The sequence below is a fragment of the Terrapene carolina genome, unplaced genomic scaffold (genome assembly GCF_002925995.2).
Source record: "Terrapene carolina triunguis isolate 2854851 unplaced genomic scaffold, T_m_triunguis-2.0 Scaffold53, whole genome shotgun sequence".
Lineage (NCBI taxonomy): Eukaryota > Metazoa > Chordata > Testudines > Emydidae > Terrapene > Terrapene triunguis.
This window is the reverse complement of record NW_020664404.1, coordinates 18086178-18108304: the sequence shown is the minus strand read 5'-3', so window position 1 is coordinate 18108304 and position 22127 is coordinate 18086178. Positions and strand designations below refer to the sequence as shown.

Below are 22127 nucleotides of genomic sequence, written 5' to 3'. Positions count from 1 at the left end.
ACCACCTGCTAGCATGGCAGCATCCAGATTAGAGATCATGTATAAAATGATGTATAAAATTAAAGCATAATAAAAAAAAAAAGTGAAATGTTGTCTTACAGCAGTTTAAACTTTCCAGCTGTGGGGTCTTTTTTTGCTAGAGCTCTGCACCAAAATGGCACTGATTCTGAGTTATTTTGTCTGAGCAAGACAGCTAGGAGTCTGTTTTGCTCCTCACACATGCAAAACTCCTATTGGAATTCTGAAAGTGTAAGATCTGGCCCCAAGGAATTGACTAAGCATTCATTACTGTCCCCAATGAAGATGGAAATATCTAATTTACAAATGTGCCTTCTTTTAAAATGTTCATTATTTCTTCCTTCTCATGCATACAAACACACACACACAGAATTCCATACCTAATTCTACCTACTTGCCTATTAATATATTGCTTATTATTTGCTACAACCATGGGAGCTATAAACACCCAATTTAATTTTTTTCTGCATAATTCAGTATGACAGATAGATGCCAACTCTGTGCCTCGAGATGTAGCCTGTTACTTGAAAAATTAGAAGAGCTGAAAACTGCTTTTTAATTTTTTTCATGTTTAACAAATATGAAATGTGTTTGTATATAATCAGGACAGCCCTGGCAGTGAACCAAAAAATAAATAGGAAAAGTCTGCTCACCTTTTAGGGCTTATTCTGAAAATGTTGCTATTGGCACTGCCTGATGTAGTGCCTTTTAATCTGAGGATTTCAAAGCACTTTCTAAAGGGGTGTGAGTGTTATTCCTCCTAGCTTATAGCAAAGGAAACGGAAATGACCAAGATCACATGAGTTTCCCATGGTCAGACAGCATATTAGGAAACATCAGGTCTGGGGACTGAACTCCCGTCCCATGATGACACCAGTGAGGCTCTATTTGGGCAGTGGGATCCTTCCTGCACAGATCTCATTGCAGGATCCAGCCTCAGATCTCCTTCTAGGGTTTGTCCACATGGGAAATTTCCTATATAGCTGTAGTGGAATAATTATTCTGCTATAGATATTCCTGTATAATTCCCCATGTGGACACTGGAATAAAAATGACTTTCTTCTGAAATAATTACTCCAATAGTTGTTCTGCTATTGCTATGCCATGTCCCTCCTTCCCCTTCACACTCATCTCACTAGACTATTCGGTACCCTTCAGTACCTTTCCTATTTCAGGTCATCTAGTTTGCCACTATTGAGACTACAAGCTGATTGTGTAGCTCATCTTCACCTTGTTCAGTGGAATCTCCTAGCATCGTTTCAGGGGTTCTTTCTACTTGACCAGATATCCTAGTGATTGAGGCAGCAGTCCACTTCCTTAACACAGCCCAGAAACCCACTTTTCAGGCTGTAATCTGACACTTCTTTGTCTATAATGGACAATTTTAACATCCCAGTCATTGAATAAAAATAGTGTGGCGCAGTGGTTTCCATCCTTTGCCACTGCAGCACACAAGGTGCAATAAAAAATATTACCGCAAATATTTTATTTACTGCAATATGGCAATTTAAATGGCACTGGTTTTTTTTAATGGCACTTTGTGGAGCTATAGAGGAAGAAGACAAGACTGAATTGGACCCTTCTTGTTATGTGTGAGTGACGGTAAATGAGTCTCATTTGTGGAAAAATCAGCACTTATAAGCTGGATGGATAAAAGGATAATTCAGACGTGAGTAATGATGCAATTGCCTCATGAGAATTTCTTACAGGAATTCACTTGCTATTCAGTTTGTCACCATAATTTTGGTGTCAGTAGATTGCATACTTTTATATATATTTACACAACAGGCTTGTGTGGTGCATTCTCTGTACACGATGTCATGTTCCTGACAAGATAAAATCATTGGTCAATAAAATGCAAAATTCTAGCCTGAACTGCTACTAAGTATCATTAATTAAGAAAAAACAAAACATCTGAAATGATAAGAAAATAGGAAACACACTACCCTAGAACAGACCAGTAACCATCTAACTTGCTCTTCTGCCTCAGACAATGGCTACTGCCAGACTATTGAAAGAGAGACATAAAGGGACAGATTTGTAAAGGTGTTTGGTGCTTAAAGATGCACGTAGGCATTTAGTGGGATTTTTCTAAAGGGTCTAGTTGTCCAGCACTGCACAATTGGGAATTAAGCAACGGGGAGGAGATGCCTTCCTGATGCCAGTTTATGCCCTGAACACACAAAGATTGATAGCCCTTTACATTGAATCCTAGTTTTTCTAAGCACATATTATGCTTGTAAATGTCTAATCCTTTTTGGAATCTTACTAAACCCTTTGTCTTACTATCCTGTAGCAATGAGTTCCGCAGATGGTATAAAATATGGTAAAATATTTTTTAATCCCTTTTAGTTTGCTGCCTTTTAATGTTTGTCTTATCCTTGTATTATTGGAAAGGGTAAATTGGAGCTACTGACTGGTGTTTAAACTGGTTTATGGTTTCAAGGAAAGAACACAAATACCTAGCAGCTGCAACAGATCACATAAAATTATTCTATGTAAATTATTCTATTTATATTGAATGAATGAGACTGGTTGTATATGATGTATAAAGAGAAACTTCACTCTTTCCTGATAAGGTTTCATAAGGCTATGACCTTAGGGTTATAAAAGCTGCAATAATCTATTTATTTCAGATGACTGGATCTGAAACGTAATCAGTGACATTGCTGATTACTTTTGCCTCATGCATGTGAGTTGTAAAGAAGAGACACTGGCCCGTACTGAGTCCTATGGCACCACTGTTCTGGCTTGGGCAAAAATGGCAGGTTTGGTAAGGAAATTAAAGAAACCAACTGAAAGATTCATGTTTAAAATGCCTCCTCTTAGTGTAATTGAAACCTATAACAATTCTGGTTGATGCATTTGTAAAGACAGTGTTCTAAAACCTTCCTGGTTCTAGTAACCAGAATGATGAACGTTTCTCATTTACTTGTGCATTCAGGGCTCAAATCCACACCAAAAAAATAAAAAAATAAAAATTAAAAAACCATTAGAAATGACTTACTAGGATGAGAGTTTAGCCCTTTCCTCCTTCAAAGCAATTTTCAAACTCTCTCTAACCCTTGCAACATCCCTGTGAAGTAGGCATTATTTTCCTATTTTACAGATGGCAAAACTGAGACAGAGTCAGAATGTGACCCATTTTATGCACCCCTGCAAGGGAGTAAAGGGTGCAAGGTACCCCCTTTCTCCTTTTCACTCGCTATCCTTGTCACAAGAAAGATGGTAGCCTTCTTCAAGTTGCTACTCCCCTTCTGTGTGTGGATGGGAAGAAGCAGAGGAATGGGTGGAGCCTCACTTGGCCTCCCTACACACTAAGCTGGTGTGCCTGGAGGAAGTGATCTATACTAGACATAAGATACAGCACAACTACATTCTGCTCCTTGCTCAAGTCTTGTTTCAAAACCACAGTCTAATCCAAGGTGATTAGGTGATTTGCCCAATGTTACAAAGTGAGTCAGTATTAGAACTGAGATAGTACTTAGCAATTCTGTGCTCAGAGCTACAGACCACACACATCTCTCTGTGAATGTTGGGTAAGAAGGATACAGATATAGTGGTCCACAGGGAATTATATACATGGAGTTGGTATGATTTTATGCTTTGGGGGCCAATGGCAGGTTCAACAAAAAATATTTATAGTTAAATGGCAATTAGACATCTTTAAATTCAAGAATAAATTTACTCTCATGTTGTCTTATAGCCTTGTCAGCTGATTCTAATTTTATAATAAATTCCTCCCCCACTACTTTTTACTATAATATTTAGGTTAAACCATAATACCTCAGTACATTAGGATGTGCAATACAAAATGGACAGAGCAATCATCTGAGCTGAATAATCTGAATACAGTAAGAAGATTAAGTGAGCTGGAACAGTAATATACTCCAATTTACAATATAAGCAGAACAAGTACAAATATTGCTTCCCTCCATTCCTGTTTCCCTCCCCTACCACTGTGCCTGTAAGACTGGCTTGGTAAAGTGGATGCATTAAAAAAAAAAATTGCCTCTTGGAAGCTCATAAAATTATACTAGAAAAAAGTTTTCTGACATTTGATCCACACAGACTGCAGTCATTAGACAACTGGAACCGATAGAATAGAGAGCCCTATCACAGAGCCATGGATAAATAGAAAGAAATAACTACTTCACATATCTCAATGCTGTTTCTGGAAATCAACAAAGGCAACATATTAAGAGTCTTTATCACTGTCCACGCTGCCGTACATATCCGCCAGCTTTTTAAATCGAGGCCCCCAGTCACTGAGGTAATCGTAGTCCTGATCTCCATCCGTAGTCACCGACTCTAAGGAGCTGAGGGATTCTGCCACAGAGCCATTACCTTCATACGCGTAGGTCGCTAACGAGTCATATGGGGGCGCGGTAGGATCGGTATCATTTTCCTTTAACCTTTGGTTAATGAAATCTCTGACATCGGTGTTATCTCGTACCGCTGGAGTCCGGCGCGGCATAAAAAGTGCTTCTGGCACAATGTCTCTGCGTAATTTATTGTCTTCTATGGCTTCAGGATTTCTCAGTGTGCCAATATCAAAAGCCTGGGTGTCTTCCTCTCCACCGCCTTCATCATTGTAACTGACAATGTTGTCTCTGATGTCCTCTTTGGAAATTATCAAAGGTTCTTTCTTCCGCTGCCGTTTCAGAGCTGCAAACAGCACCACTGTAACTGGAAACAAAAATAAAATGGAGAGACGGGGGTGCGGGTGGGAGAGTTAATTTGGCACCCAATTAAAGCCAGAAAGAAATATTGTGCTGCTTGAACTCTAACTTTCAGAAGTTGCACTGCAAAATTGCAAACCGGAATTTGGGGGTTTTCTGATTGTTGCCTGTGATCACTCTGGGAGTTGAGAGTGGGATAAATATCAGAAGAAAGAGGATTTCAAGCTAGCGGGAAGAGCCATATTTTGTCAGTGGTTGCATTTTCCCTTAGACGTGTAGCAACTTTGCGCCTTTGAAATTGCCAGCCTAGTCTCAAGGCAAACCCCTCCCCAAAAATATTGTAATAGAGAGTGCAAATTAGGCTGAACACCAAAAATGCTGCAAAACTTGCTCGAAGGACAAGGCTTGTATCTATTGGGGTGTGATGAAAGGTTAGCAAAGCTGCATATCAAAACTATTTGTTTCAGTAGTTTTTTTTCTTTTCCTGGAAAGAAGTGCAGAACATGGGGAAGGTCCTCAGCTAGTGTAAATAGTCATAACTCTGTTGACTTCATGGAACACTGACGATTTACATGAGCTGTGGCTCTGTACCCAGAGAACAAGTATTTTTCTTTTTTTATTATTTAATCACCAAAAAACCCCACATAATTTCTCAAACACCTTTTCCACTTTTTAATGCTTAGGTGTATAATCTTTTTTTGGTTTGTGCCTAAGGCCTTGATACTGCAACAATCTCTAGGTGGGCAGAGTTTTGTACCTGCATACTGTCTCACTAGCATTATTGCAGTTCTGTGGCAGCACGGAGGTCCATTTGCACAGAACTCAGTGCAGCACTGGGGCCTAAGACAAACTTTCCTATTACCTTGTGAAGCCAAACTTTAGTTACTTAGCTTGTCTCTACTTTTCATTTTTTTTAAATGACATATGAATGTTTATCACTGAAAACCTATCAACAGCAACAATGTGGCACTGGTATTCTTCTTATTTGTATTCTAGGATGCTATCATGGACCAGGGCCCCATTGTGTTAGGTGCTGTACAAACACACTACAGAAAGATGGTTCTTGCTACAGTGCTCATAGTGATCTGTTCAAATAACAGATTTTTCAGGTTGTTGGTACATCTGAAAAATTGGGAAATAATTGTTTGGGTTTGAACAGAACCATTTTTAATTTCAGCAAATCGAAAAATAAAAATAAATTGTTTTGGATCAAAGTTTCATTCAATGCCAAATGAAACTTTTTGATTTCAAGCTTTTTTTTTTTTAAGGTGTTTAATTTTTTTAAAAACAGAATTAAAGGAAATTTGTAAATGGTCATTTTGAATTGAAAAATCAAAACGTGTCAGAAAATGTTAGAACAAAATGTTAGTTTTTTAATTTATCTTTTAATAAATGAACAGTTCAGTGAAATCAACATGAATTTGTGAAATGTTTTGGTGTCACTGAAACAGCTGAAAAAAAAATTCAGTTGAAAATTTTTGCCCAGCTCTATTAAATACTACTCCATACAGTCTTCTGGGCCTGGCCCTGAAAACATTTATTGACTCCCAATAGTGTATGCAAGCATTTCAGGGATTCAGCCCTTATTTTGTAGATCATCTCTTAGGCCAGCTGTATTCCAAGATTCTTTACATGGCTAAAGGACATAGTACCAGTGTCTGCTTCTGCAGCCCCTGTGCTAAACTCCCACCAAAGTCAGTGGCAACTCTATCCACAGAACAGGTGCAAATTCCCATTTTTTAAAAATCGCTGTTATGTCTTTGCTGCTTGGGTAACAGAGGATAGCGTCAGCTATGATTTGAAAAGAAATGGGTTAGTTGATGAAGCTGGGAGAAGTGGTGGTGAGGGACACTGGTCTAGATGGCAGGAATTGCAGGTTCTCACACATGATGATGATGACTTATTATTTATATTATGGTAGCCCGTGGAGGTCCTAATCCACTTGGAGGGCCCCTCTGTATGTGCCATAGAAACACCGCCTGAAGGACAGTTCCTGTCCTATAGAATATACAATCTAAGAGACTATGTGGAAGGCTGATGTTTGATGAAAGAGGCAATGCCGGTCTGTGAGGTAGTCTAGAGAAAGCCATGAAGGATTTGAAAAACAAGAAGGTCAGTTTTTTAATGGGATTCACTGGCTTTCATTTCAGAAGAGAGGGATAACGTGATCTTGCTTCTTTGTATTTTATGCATGTAATTATTGTTGGGGCATCCTGCTAACAACGTTACTCCACAAAGGGATAGCAGAATGATAAATTCATGAACAATAACTAATACTAGGTACTTGATACTCCAAGAATTTTCTTCTATGCTGAACTTTCAAATAAAAATCTCAGGACCAGTTAGATGCAAAAATCAAAGTACAGTCAAGCTATCCAAATCAATCCTATCCAAATCAATCCTATCCAAATCAATTTTCAACATTAACTGGGAGTTTCTAGGAAGTAATATGAACTTTCTCAAGCTGCAAATAAAATCACCAATCTGGAGGCACCTTTAGTTACTATAAACACTGAAATTGTGGTTTGCATCTGCCCAGGTCATTGCATCACGTGGAGTAATGTTTGCACCTACAAACCCTGCAGCTAGATGGAAAACAGAAAATGATATAGTCTAGACTGATATAGTCTATTAATTGAAAATCTGCTTATGCTGCATGGTGACATGCGCAATAATTGACACAAAGTGCTGCTGAGAGGAGGAAATCAATTATTTTCAATTGACATTAAACTGGAGATCGTTTAATGTCAGATTGATATTACTGAGCACAGTTATACTAAATGTATGCAAAATGGTTTGCAGCATAGGACAATTTTTTCCTGTTCCATGAGCTGATATTAAGTGGGCTCCCATCCTTAAAAGTAATGACATAAAAAAACCCTGTAATTGCAAATTAAGGGCAAGACTGTCATTTAACAATCTGCCCTGAGTAAGGGGCAGTGCATGTCTGGAGCCACCATGTGGTCTGTGGGTTTCCTTCCATCCTCTTGCTCCAGAAGGGAGTCATTTGCTACTCGTAAACATCATTAGCAGATTACTTCCTTGGCTAAGGTGATTCAGCTGTGCTGCCCAGCATGGGTGTGGGGGGGGGGGGGCGGTCCAGCACTGGTGCCACCTACTTCCCACTAACCCCTGCCCATTTTCAGCCCACATGCATAGGAGTGGGGGCTGCAACACTGCAGAGGCTGCTCTATCCCCTTTTCTGTCCCGTCCCATGCTATTTCCAGGGCATGGGTAGTTGGCTCATGCGAGTGAGGGGGTACTTCATGCCCCCCTTTACTTCCCTGGGCAGGTAGGTAGAGCATCTGACAATGTCTCCCTAAGAGTCAACTTTTTCAAATCGTAACAATTTTCAAAATTCCTCATATTCCCAAAGTGGGCACTGAGTGCAGCGAAAGGCTAAGGGCCAGACTGTGTTTGCATGGGCATGTACAAGGAAAGGAAAGGGTAGGAGGGAAGGTTTTTTTTCTCCCAGCTCTACTGTTTTGCTGGGGGCAGCCAGAATACCAGTCCTCATCTACCTCGAATGGAAGGGAGAGGGGCTGGAGCTTGCCCTGAGGGCTGCATACCCCAAAAGGGCTCCACCCCATTTGTATCTTCTGGTGCTGGAAGGAGAGACCTTTTAAAGGGTGTTGCAGTTGTCCCAACTCAATATGCTTCTCCAGCACCCCCACAGGTGTCTACTTCAGCTAGGATGACCAGATGTCCTGATTTTATAAGGCCAGTCCTGATATTTGAGGCTTTGTGTTATATAGGCGCCTATAACCTCCCCCCCGCCCCCCGTCCCGATTTTTCACACTTGCTGTCTGGTCACCCAAACTTCAGCATGCCTCATAATCTGCAACGTAGCACTGTAAATGCAGCATGACACATCTGATGGCTTTGGTTTTTATATATTGCCTTGCACCTTGTTTAGTCATTTGCATCTGCCCAAAGTGGGTGTAAAATGCTGCTGCCTATGTGAGTGGAGAATTGTGATCTGGGAGTGTCTTCCACACACTAGGCACTGATTTTATAGACTTCTCCTTTGTTACAGAATAATGCAGGAGAGATCTCTCCAATGTGTCTTTTATGTGTAATGCCCCCTCTTCCTTCCAGCAACCCTGTCACTCCCCCAAGAAAGAAACTCATGTGGGTCTATTACCTAGCAATATAATGATGCAGAGAAGAATGGCAATCAAAGCCCCTGTGCTAAGGCCAGTTGGATGGATTAGGGCTTCTGCATTACAAGACTGCATCTTCCCCCGACGGTCACAGGCGCACACTCGGATTGTCACTGTTTCAGTACTGCTCTGGACTGGGTAGTCACTGTCCGATATCACCACAGGCAGGAGATAAGTACTCATTTCATGTCGGTTATATCTGTTTTTTCTTGTGAAGATCCCTGCTGTGTTGTCTGAAAACACAAAGCAAATGGTACAGGAGTTCTCAACTGAGTGCTGAAAAAAACAAATAAATAACAAAATAAAGTCTTCCTAGGAATTCACCTCTGTTGTCCTGGATTGTAAAGTTTGAGCCACTGGTTGCTTCTGGAGCCAAGGAGAATGAAAACTGGTGTCCACTGAAAGAATCATCTTTATCAACTGCACTTAGGGTCTGTATCAGCTGAAATGATAACAGCAAAATTACCCTTCGATGACTGTGGGCCTGATTCTCATTTACATTAAGGCTGTCGGCTCTAGAACTGTTAAATTGTCTTAAAAAGGGGATAGATATAATTTTTTTCCGCTTTAAGGCCCTTGATGCTGCCAGAGGGGCCTTACCATGAATGAAAATTGGGCCTGTGTGTGTGTGTCACCAAGCTGTCATGCTGCAGCCCTTCAGCCCAATAACTTAATGACTTTGGGCAGTGGCTTGAGAATTCTGCAGAGTTCTGGGGACTGCATGGATTGGTGCCATCCCAAATGGGTGGGAAATCCCCAGTGGGAACAAGCTGCAGAAACGAAGGCTGAGATAACAAAGCTGACTAGGCTATTTAACCACACAAATCCTATTAATTTTAAACAGGAGTTGTGTGGCTGAATCCTCTGGGATATCTGCTGTTTTGAACCATCAAGCAACAGGTCTTGCAGAGCAATGTGAACTAGGAACTAGAGCAATGTGGCAGCCTGCAGCTAATTTACAAGGCAGGACTTTTGTTTAGACCTGTAACCGTTCTTCAAGAGAGATGATGGAAGCACCCGGACATACAGATGCAGAATCCCATATTCAAGGGAAGAGAGACGGAACTGAATTGTAGATAGCACGACACACTACAAGAAGCAACCACATTTAACTATGTAAAACACACTGTCACTTCGGATACAAGAATGCTAAATATAATCAGATATGACACAGTCACTGTTTAATTTAATTTTGCACGGTGACAGCTTGTGGCAACACAAAGCACACCTCCTGATGAGGTGACGCAAGAGTAATGCCTAAACAGAATTCATTTTTAATAGGTTTTTTTTTTATTGTGGAGTGCAAACAATCAACACACCTGTTCTGCCTTTGCATTTTCACAGACGAAGGTCTCGTAAAACATAGCAAATTCTGGGGCATTGTCATTTACATCCAGAACCTTAATAAACACAGGGACCCGGCTGCTTTGTTTTGGGTTGTCTGTAATGATAAAAATAGAAAGAAAGGGAAAGCTGTATAGTGCGCATAGGACTCAGTGCTGGGAAGAAAAGGATAGAATAGGGCCTGAATAATTCAAGTCTTTATTTATACATGGAGATTTTATTCATGTTCATGCAATCTACTGATGTCAATGGGACTAATTGTGGGGCCACTCCTCATATCTTTATGCATTCCTCATATCTTTATTCACATTTGCATATGTGTAAATGTTTGCAGGATCAGGTCCTATATGTGGATAAATTACTTGGATGAGAAGTGGGTGGTGGGAATGGGCCCAATGTTTATAAAGTGCTTTCATATAAAATGCTACATAAACACCAACTCTTGTTATGACAGATGCTTTCTGACCTTTTGTGGATTGATCTTTGTTTGCTGCTATTCCAGAGTTGACACTAAAACACATCAGCTGAGGAATCTGTAGTGCATTGCTTACTTCTCTCATAGAAGCTGTATAAAGCAGCAAGAGTGATGTACTCTTTTTAAAAAAAATTCTTGAGTTTAAAATTTTTATGGAAATACTGTTTACTTCATAAAAAAGAAGCAATTTGGAAAATTCTCATAAATCCAAATCAACTTCAATGATATAAAAATAAAAGCAAGCAATGAATTTGGCATTTTGAGTTTAAAAAAACAACAACACCTTTGTTTTAGTGAGAGCATCATCACAACCAAAATAAAAATCTGCAAATACGGGTTGTCATTTATTTTATTGGGATTTCTCCATTTCCTGGATTGGTTTAAATTGCTCCAAAGAACCATACCCTCCATAATACTGATTCTACAGATTATTAATGAATCTTAAACAAGGGTCAAAGGCAAAAATATTGTAATAAAACAGATGAATAAAATACAGCAATTCTCGAGCCTTTTATATATCTAAATGAATTCACTGGAGTGTTTTTGGTAGAATTTGGTTTTAATACTCACCTATTATTTTATTACTTTATATTCACAAAATTGGAACTGCCTGCTCTGTACTGTATTAAAGAACTTAGTGGTTTGGGCCAAATACTGTGCTTTAAACCTCTACAGTTGCATTGAAGTGAATATGATTGAATTGGATATAAAGCATTTTTTAATTTGGGCCATTGGTCTAAATTGATCCCATGTGTAAAATAATACTAAGAGTCTAAGAATAATATAGACCAAGCTGAAATCTACACTAAAAGGTAGATACAAATTTTGAATCTTTATAATGGGCAAAATCCCAGCTGCTAATTTTAGTTTGCATGGCTATGAAGGTTTCACACCTATATGTATTTTCTAGGAATTCACTCAAATATGTGAGAGGGTTTTCCTATCAAGCTTAATTATACTTATTCTGCATGCTGCTTTGTACAAGTAACTACACCTTTTTATTTATTTCTAGCTGGCTCTGAGTCTAAAAAAATTTCAAAACAACAATATAGTAACTAGGAGAACTTCCATGAAAAATATATAATTCCAAGTCTCTCTCTCTCACTTTTTTTCTTCAGAGAGATACAACAGGTATGTAGATCCAATGTACTTATACAATCTTCAAGCTTCACTGCTCTTTCTTTTCTCCTTCCAAACCCTTTTACATTAATGAATAAGAGATGCTTAACTTCTCCTTGTTCACAATCACTTAATTGTTATTAGACTGTCCAGCAAAAAGTGCTACTGTATGGATCTTGGTACATAATGTTAACACATCTCCTTAGTTTTGGATGTAGCTTCTGTCAATCCACAGACTGAAATCCTAAAATTTATCTGATTCTGGTTGTCGAGTGTCTTCTGCAGTGCAACATCTACTGTACCTTTCCCAATTTAAATGTAAAGATTTAAACCACCCTCAGAATTTCACTAGGGAGGCAGTATAGTCCAGTGACGGTGAATTGGAAGCATCTGAAGTTCCCATTGACTTCACTTAGAGTTGGAGGTGCTGTGCATCTGTGAACAAGAGACCCAAAGGCCCAGATCCTCAGAAGTATATAGGTACCTAACTTCCATTGATTTAAATTGGAATTAGGTGCCTAAATACCTTTGAGGATCTGGGTCAAAGTGTTTCCAGGGGAACACCCAAAAACTGAGGCACCCAAACTTACTAGATATTTTAGAAAATGTTGGCCATAACCATTCTGTATCTCCATGGTTTTCCCCCTCTGTAAAATGAGGATAACTATACTCACCATTGTAAAGTGCTTCTCTTTATGAGTTTACAAATGTACTGGTAATTAATGTGAAGGGAGTACACTTCAGTGGGAATGTACTTGCTTACTCTTAATTTGTCTCAATATTTCTTTAGCTTCATTTAGCTTTATTTAGTTCAATGAAATGCATCTGCAATTTGATGGAATAGTCCACGACAAACTCCAATTGCCGAATGGCTTTAGTGGGGGCCGGGCTAAGAAACTATAAAGCTTGCCCATCTTTGAAAGAGCTAGTCCAGCCTTGTAGCCTGGCTTGCACATAGGTTATTTTCAGCTATATATCTACTTATGTACAATATATGAGAAAGTAGGGCCTATAGTTGCTTTATACCAAGTTAAAAAATAAGTGTTCTGAAGCTTCCCAACAGCATCCAAACTTTTGTACATTTATACAGCCAGTGATCCATCCATTCCATCGTGCTTCAATCAAATCCAGCCCTAGCATAAGGGTATGCAACTCCACAGAAATAAATAGAGTGTGCACCCACTGATGCCAGCATTTGCAGCATGCCTCAGGACAGAAAGGAGACGTGATTAAAATATTAGTATCAAGGGAATGTTTTTATTGAGACTGCCTGTCTCACACAGACCCGGTCTACCTCTCTGGTTGTCTAGCTCGCAAAACAATTAACACACATGGTGTCATCACAGAGAGAGACTCCCTACATCTGGGCCGAAAATAATGGAATGGGTTAGTATCTATGGATGGGAATTTCAAAGGTGCCTAGGGGAGTTAGATGCCTAATTTTCATTGCATGTTAATGGGATTTGGGGACCTTTTGGCTCACTTGAAAATTCCCAGGCTATGCTACAGAATTGATTTTGGCTGCACTGTGTGGCCTATTTTCCTACTATCTTGTTTGCTGTATACAATTTTTCAGAAGTCGGCAAATCCTACTGTAATTAAAGAATGGCTATGAGCATTTTTCCAGGCAGGTTGATTCAGAAACACATAAGCATTAACTTTCCGCCTATTCAGATACAGAAGTTGTCTCTTCATAAGCTGTAATCCTAGGAAAAAGAAAAGGAAGTGCAGAGCATCTTTTTCAGCCTTTCCCTTGCTTGATTAGTATCGAGCGGGCCCATCCATACAGCCTGACATCTTCCCAGCAGTGGTTTACACACACTCAGCTAGAAGGCTAAATTCATTATATCAGGGACAGCGGTGGTATTTAGGTTTGACTTACTGATCTCTGCTGCTATTACTGTAATGTTGTGCCACAGCAATGTTTCCCGGTCAAGGGGTTTTGAAGTAAATATTGAACCATTTCCGGAATTGATGTTGAATACTCTGTCCATATCAGTGTGCCGATCTACGGAATATCTGAAAATACAGAGACCATGGTTAGAAAAAATGCCTTTACTTTAATTTCTGTTTTGAAACTGTTTCCTAAGACTAGACATCAAATACCTAGTAAATGAGCTGCCTTTTTGTTTTCAGTGCAGACTTCGGCATCTTGATATATTCATACAAAGAGTCTGTTCTGAGCTGTTGGATAATGACATATTGGAGGGTTTGATTTAGAAGGTGGGGCATTGTCACTGAATAAATGAATTACTGTAGAATTTACATACTTCTGAGAAGCATCAAAGGTTTGCCTTTTAGTGAGAAATGTGGAGTCTGTATCTTGAAAGATATGACATTCATTTATTTTAAGGCTTAATTGGCTTTCCCATTATAAATCCCTCTTTTCATAGTTTGATATCTCAACTGTTTCAAATCACTTTTGATACAAAATTTGTCAGCTGGGGTGCAATTTTTGCCTTCACTCCCTCCCAAAATTGTATTGGTTAAAAAAAAAATAACAAAAAGATACAGAGATCAGTGTAGTTGATGATTCATTCCATGGTAAATGCCATGTAAATGTATGTTCTAGCACATTAAAGGATAATCCAACTTGTTTCCTTGGTAATATGTACAGATGGATCTGAACACCACTGAACTTTGGGGGCATTCAGAATCTGAATATGGATTTGAAATTCTTATCTAGCCTCTCTCCTTTTTCATACTGAGCTGAATTTAAGCCTTGGAGATGAATGTCCCTGATTCCTGTGAGGGAGTTCTGACATCCAGATCCAAATGTTGCTGCTCAGGTCCATCTCTTGTTAAAATGAAATTGCCACAGAACAAAGATGTGGCGAAAAAACGCCACTCATATCACTATTGCAGAACTAGACTATTATTCTGCTCCTGCTCTGGGCTCAGTCATGAGCTGACCTATATGCCTGTGCAGGTGAGTGAAGAGGTCTAAAGTGCTTCCTTACTCTCCTGTGTGGGCTACTTGCATCACAGGTCATCATAATCCAAGGAGAGCAGCCATCGCGGTATCTCCTGTGCGGCTGGGTGGGTAGAAGTGGGGAGTGGGCGGAGCCTAGTTGAGCCAGCATATTGAGGGAAGTAAGTTATGGCTGGTGAAGTTTACTTCCCCCAGAGATTCAGAATTTCCATCCCACAGAAAATGTTGACTCTTTCATGCTGATTTGGAATGAAAAGAAATTTCAAAAGATTGGAATTTCACACAGAATAGAAACTCCCTTTTCTTACCAGCTCTAGTAACATGGCGCTGGTTCAGCAAGATTCTTAAGCATGTGCCTAGCTTTAAGCAGTTTGTAGTGCATTTATTTCCTACCTCACCCCCCACGATTACTCATGCTTAAAGTTTGGCATGTTCTTAAATACCTTGCCCAATTGGGGCTTTAGTGTTGTGGGACACTGAGATTGTAGTCTCTAGCAAAACTCTAGCAAAACTCCCAGGATTTAGCCCTACATGTGATAACAGTGTCTGGGAACAATGGAGAAACCTTTTGTATCCAATTTTTGAGCTTTTCTGAGTTTATCACAGCCATACCATTGAGGCTTCCTTCAATATATTAATATTTATTATTTCAAAATATGAGCTGTCACAAGTCTCTATGCACATTAGGTCATTTGTACAGCAGGATGTTGAACTCAATAAAGCAATAATAGAGAACAGTGTCTTGATGAAATACTAATTTTATTTCTTCATATTCAAGCGAAAATACATACAAGATCAGTGCAGTTACAATTGTATTCTAATTATACCATTAACCCTGACCTAGAAGGATGCTTTTAATAAGCTAGACTGTCATTTCTGTCTCAGTTTATATAATCCTGGGTCTCTTTAGATCAAGGACTGCTAATTATGTGGAATTGGTGGTGATTCTAATTTATGGATCATAGCCTACTACGAATTAAGCAGACAACATCAAACTTGTTTTTACATTTCTTTAATGAAATTACTGGTGCGTATATGTCAGATTTCAGGACTTTATACCCTTCAAACCCTGGGTAATTGACAAGCTAGAAAGTTAATGAATATATGTATATTCCACTGTGCCCTTAAACATAACTATAAGGGGGGAGGGGAAGGAGAGAGAAGCCAGTACATGCAAGTAAGTTGTCAGTAAAATACACAAACAAAATAAAGTCTTGCATTTATTTGCAGATTATTTTCATCTGGGGTACTTTAGATAAATCAGCCACAGCAGGGAGGCAGTTCCAATAAATGATGAACTACAGTATGCCTCTGAGGAGTTACAATAGCAAAAAACTCAACTAGAGATTTAAAGAAGGATCTGATAATGCCAGAAGCAGCACAATTTATTTTTTTACATGGGAAGAATTCAGAGGTTCAGCATATTATCTGTTTACTCTGAATGTCAGCATTGTGCAAACAACACATTTTCACTAACAACTGGATGGTGGAGTGTTATTTAACACTCTAGTGATATTGGCTGTGTATCAGTATTTGTATATCCATGCATACATTAATTGTACAATTTTGTCCTTTCTTAATGTTGTTCTGCAGCTAGGAGACCTATTGGTCAGGTCTAGGCTGATGAAATGTGGTTCCACTGATATTGGGTACATGGTGATCAGTTTATTTCTGGCTATGGCAGCTATTTCTGCAAAGTTCACTTCTTAGTCTTCTTTTGCTTCATTGTCTTCTGATACTCAGCAGCTTGCTGTCTAATGCAAGCACAAGTCAAACAGATTTGTGGGTCAGGAAGGGATGTGCTTGTGAATTTTTCATAATGCATTTTCATAATGATATTATGAAGGATTCTGTAATGGAAGATCAAAGGGTCTTTCAGCTAACTGAGTTAGGGCTCATTTTATTAAAAAGGAAAAATCTGCACTTAAGTGGGAAAAAATAGAAGGTTTTCACTGTAACATCAAGTGTCTAAAGATTTTATTTCTGACTGTCAAGGGCAATTGACAAGTAAGTGACAAATCATACACATACAGTCTAATTGCATCCTCCCTCAAGCTCAAAGTGGAAGTCAGATTTAGCATCTACACTTGTCATGGGAAAAAAAAATCACCCTGTCAAGAATATGGAACCTCATACTGTTCGCCCACATCCTGGGAGATCCCACAAGATACCGGCACCATAAAAGCCCCATTAGGATCACAATTTATTGGCAGGCCCACATCTCATAGGCTAGTGGTTCCTTGGTTTCCTCTTTCCCCTTGCTCTTCTTCCTGTTCCCCTGTTACTTCCTTCCAGTGTCTCAATCTCTTCCTCGTTTCTCTCTTTTTCCTCTTTTGGTTTTCATTTTGGACAAATCAATAAGATGTTAATTGATTTTTATTACCCTGTTCTCAAATAAGGGGATTTCCCTCACCATGCAAATTAAATGCTGTTTCGTCTAAATAATAGCAACCACCTTGGACTGCCCTGTAAATATAAATATTTCCCTTTGATGTTTTCAATCCATTGTTATGTTTGCACATAGTATTAGTGAGTCAGATCCTCTGCTGGTATGAGTCAATTCCCTTTGTATGGGCTCTGTCCCATCCGATCTTTCTGGGGCAAATCATGGCCTGGCTTGCATGGCTGTACAAGGAAGTAAGGAGGTGTCTGATGCCTCCTTATGTAGATTACTCATACCATGGTGTTACAAGAATGTGTTATAGATAGATAGTTATAGATAAGGTAGATAGGGCTCAAAACTATACAGCATAGTTCCTGGTTTTTGAAGGGCAAATAAAACTTCTTGGTGTGTGCTGCATGTGGCTTCTTGTGTACAGCTTTTAACGTACAGGAAGCAGGATCCACAGAGGCACTACATTCCCTGCCCCTCCTGTGCCACTGGGTGGGAGATGGTTGGAGGAGATGGGGACTGGGTGGGGCCTTCCACAAGCCAGCATGTCTGTGTGCTGACATGCTGGAGAACATACACTGTGCCAGGTATAGACACAGTGAAGTTTATTTTCTCACAGGGTTCCTCCAGGACCAGCACAAGCGCGTGCTGCCCCCTTACAACAGGCAGATTAGATAGTTACACTCTAGTCTTCTGGAAACTTGTATACTGTAAGATTTTGTAAAAACAAAATAAAACCTTTATTTAAAAAAAAATTGGATCTGCCAACATGGCACTAGAGGCCATGGCACAACATGGCGATAGAGGACAAACAGCCTATGCGGTACCATTCTTTCATCATGAGGTTGTGCTGATGAGAGATTTTTTCTCTAGTAAATTTTTTTTTTTTCTTCTTTTACTTTGTCATTTTATTCTTCTTGGAAAAAAGAAAGATATATTAGAATTGTAGAAGATACTGAGAAGGGTAACAAATATGATATGGGGTATGGAACAGCTTCCATATGAGGAGAGATTAAAAAACTGTGACTGTTCAGCTTGGAAAAGAGAGAACTAAGGTGGGATATGATAGTGATCTATAAAATCATGACTGGTGTGGAGAAAGTGAATAAGAGAATTGTTATTTACCCCCTCATATAACACAAGAACCAGGGGGTCACCCAATTAAATTAATAGTAAGAGAGTTTAAAACAAACATAAGGAAGTACTTCTTCACACAATGCACAGTCAATCTGTGGAACTCATTGCCAAGGGATGTTGTGAAGGCCAAAAGTATAAGTGGGTTCAAAAAAGAATTAGATAGTTTCATGGAGGATAGGTCCATCAATGGCTATTAGCTAAGATGGTCAGGAATGTAATTCCATGTTCTGGGTGTCCCTAAGCCTCTGACTGCCAGATGCTGGGACTTGATGACAGGGGCTTGATCACTCGATAATTGCCCTGCTATGTTCACTCTCTCTGAAGCATCTGGCATTGGCCACTGTCTTAAGTCAGGATACTGGGCTAGATGGACCATTGGTCTGACCCAGTATGGCCATTCTTATATTCTTATGTAAAATTTGTCATATGACAGAAAGATTGTTTGGGAGGCTAAAACAAAAGTGTGGGAAGCAGCCTCAGACACAGGATTATTATTTTACTTATTATTATTTATTTGTATTGCAGTAGCACCTAGGCACTCCAACACAAAGCAGGATCCCCTTGTGCTAGGTGCTGTACAAACACAGAACAAAAAGATCTTACAATCTTTTTTGCCTTAGGTAAATATTATCTCCATTTTACTGATGAGGAAACTATCTCACAAGGTTGGTTGAAACTTATTAATGTTTTAACAGCACTTTGAGATGTGTTGATGGATGGTACTTTGTAGAAGTGCAGTGTATTACCAATAAACCTTAATTTTATGACCTCTGATTTTATCAAACTCCCTTTTCTCCTTTGTATTTCCCCCTCCCGCACCCTCTGCTTTAGGAAAGCTTTGAGTGCTCCCACCCATGACTGCTATAAAATCAAGATGCACCTGTATTTTAAATGCTGGTGGCAATGTACCTTGCTATTGCATGTAACTACACTGCATATTTTCCATGTCCCATTCTGACTGGTGACCTGTTATAATGCATTAACAAGAGGGTGTCACATTGTAAGATTCTTCTCCTGTTCAGTGTAAAAGAAGAGTCTCATACATTTAAAAAAACACCACCACTTTTTGATCACTTTTCTTAGAAAGACCTTCATAGTCTAAACCACACTGTAGTTGTGTTCTTGCTCAAATCACTTGCTAGTTCATGAAAAACAGGGGCTCAACTTTAATGACTCTGAATTTCAAAACTTCCTCTAAAAATTAATTGCCTAGTGACTTACATAAATTTACAACGTCTGTGGGGCTGATTGTAAACTTGCTTACACCAGTGAATAACTTCACTGAAGTGAATGGAATTGCACTAATATAAATGAGCTCACATTCTGTGACTGTGTGTGTGAATCTGAGTTTGTACCCATAGTGTACCGGAACTATTCAGTTTTGCCTTTCTGCAACTAGAAAATGTAACTGTGGTATTCTTTAAGATTCTCTTCTTGTTAGTTAGTGTAGCTAATGCCTAAGGAGTAGTGAGTAGTTACAAAAGCAACTGAAATGCAAATCGAGTTATATGTAATGAGCATGCACACACACTCATGTATGTACAATGTGTACATATGTATATGTTTATACCATATACAGTATATAACATACACTTCAATATTAAAAGGGAATTTTTTTTGCATGCAGATGTTCAAATAGAAACAAATATAAAGTAGAGTAGTAGAGGTGAGCTGAAATAGTCTATGCTTACTTGACAGGATTTTTCGCAACATCAGGGTCCTGGGCTGTTACAGTTCCTATAATACTGTTTATGGGCACATCTTCTTTCACTTCTAGTATGTATGCTGGTCTGCTGAACACCGGGGGCTCATCCACATCCTCCACCAGAATTCTGACCGTAGTGGAGTCCTTGAATGGCCCCAAGTAGAGGAATCGGGGATCCACATGAGTGTTGGTAGCCTCCACTTTCAGAGTATATAGCTTTTTCTTTTCAAAATCCAAAGCCTTGGAAAATAAATAAGAGTCATGTAACAAAACAAAACAAAAAATAATGAGAGGTTTCTGGGGGCCGACCATTTAAAGCCACTTCAGGCAGCATCTTGATGTACCGAATGAACTGATGATGTACTGAAGGGGGATTGGAGAGCTAATGGACCCCCCTTCTTAATAATCTATTACTAGGGAATGGTATGGGGTTTTTACTCCCTGCTACTTCTGGAGTGTACTACAAAAACGTCACGGGCCAGAGAGGCATACTATGCTTGAGACTCATACAAACTTATGCTGAGCCAATACAAAACACTGGCATCGTACTAGATTGAGCCAGCTGTCACAGGTATTTTCAAATCAATTCCAGGAGGATGCCCCGAGTCTCATGTCTGATTAATGGTCTCTCTCTGTCTCTCCTACGCACACCCCTTTTCAAATTAAGCTCTTTGCGGCAGTGACTGCGTCTTCCTGTATGTTTGTATAAGACCCAACAGAAGGGAGCTATGATCCTGACTGGGACCTCTGAGTGCTGCCACCAGAAAATAAGTTATAACATGATAATAATACTGCACTGCATATAGTTATACCTCAATATTTTTTTATTGTGGTAGCTCCCAAAAGCCCCAGTCAGGTTGTGGCACATTGTGTTAGAAGCTGGGAGTAGACACAGTCTTGCCCTGAAGCACGTACTATCTAAGATTCAGATTCTCAGCTGGCGTAAATAGGTGTAGTTCCATTGAAATCAACAGGAGTAACCAGTGGAAGCAACAGAGTAATGCTGATTTACACTAGCTGAGAATCTAGCCCTTAATATTTGTCAGGAAGAGTGCACTTAACATACACCTTTTTGCCAAATGAATTTGCCTCCTTGGACCGTTCTCGTTATGAGACATAATTATTGGAAAACAAATTCCTCACTCTGGAACTGCCTCAACACATTTACTGTCTTTCCCCTCCTGTCCCTGCTCCCTAAGTACCACAGGCTCAGGGGAAAAGTCTTTGTGAGAGCCCTGTGGTAAAATATTGGCTGCCCATTACTGAAATGTAACATTGTGTCATGTGGTGTCAAAAGTGATTTAGGGTGACTCATCAAATAGAGTATCATGCTATGATAGGTTGTGACTACATCATACAGTTCTAATACCCTCTTAAAAATACAGAAGAAACAACATTTGGGGGACTGTGCGCATACACACATACTTATAGTAACATAGGCAGAGAGAAGTCACCCCATTTTTTTTTTTTCATTTTGTTGAACAAGACTAACAGGAACAAAGTTGCTGTTAGAAGCAGACAGGAACATGAACAGAATTAGACTGATGTCAATGATCATACCCTACAAGGCGTTTCTTAAGGAACAAGTAATGACGGGTGTCATACTGATATCAACAAGCAAAGTGTATGTTTTGAAAATCCACACAATGTCTGTTTCATGTTGACTAAACTTGAACTGATGGAAGTTGATATCTATAACCTTATCACGCTTGCTTGATAACTCACTATTAACAAGATTATCCAAATCCTTTCCGACAGCCAAAGTGCAATCTATTAGATGATGCACATTCTGATCTAATAAGGCACAGTGATTTTTTTTTTTAAAAGTGAATGTACACTAATGGGTTTATTAATTACATTATATGGAAAATGTACATCAATAAATCGTGTGCTTTGATTTACTAGAGCATATATAATTCCACACCTTCTGAGAGGTCAAAGGTAATTTAAATAGGCAAAATGGTACAGGGACACTGATTATTTCTGTTGACTAACCTAGCACTTTCCTAATAAGTAGAGCAAATCTTTTTTTTATTTTTTTACTCACATTAGGGACAAAAAGCACAGCTGAAGGGCACTTCTCCAGCCTTTGCGATGAATCTTCTGAGGCAGTAGAACTTTCTCTCAGACCTGTCCCTCTTTATGGGCTAAATGCTGTTC

General features: G+C 39.3%; 1 protein-coding gene across 5 annotated transcripts in view; it reads right to left on the bottom strand.

Annotated features, from left to right (window-relative positions):
• Positions 1-4216: 4216 nt before the first annotated feature.
• CDH6 (cadherin 6) overlaps positions 4217-22127 on the bottom strand; it is a 57421-nt gene continuing 39510 nt past the window's right edge. For 3 of the 5 annotated variants that reach the window (XM_024203456.2, XM_024203448.2, XM_024203470.2), the window contains 6 exons: positions 19954-20207; positions 13684-13820; positions 10183-10304; positions 9188-9305; positions 8845-9096; positions 4217-4707 (listed from right to left, as the gene is read on the bottom strand). In XM_024203456.2, the coding sequence (XP_024059224.1) occupies positions 4217-4707; positions 8845-9096; positions 9188-9305; positions 10183-10304; positions 13684-13820; positions 19954-20207 (1374 nt within the window). Of the gene's footprint in view, positions 4708-8844; positions 9097-9187; positions 9331-10180; positions 10305-13683; positions 13821-19953; positions 20208-22127 lie in introns of all 5 variants that reach the window. The other 2 variants (XM_024203463.2, XM_024203438.2) reach the window with 2 other exon arrangements.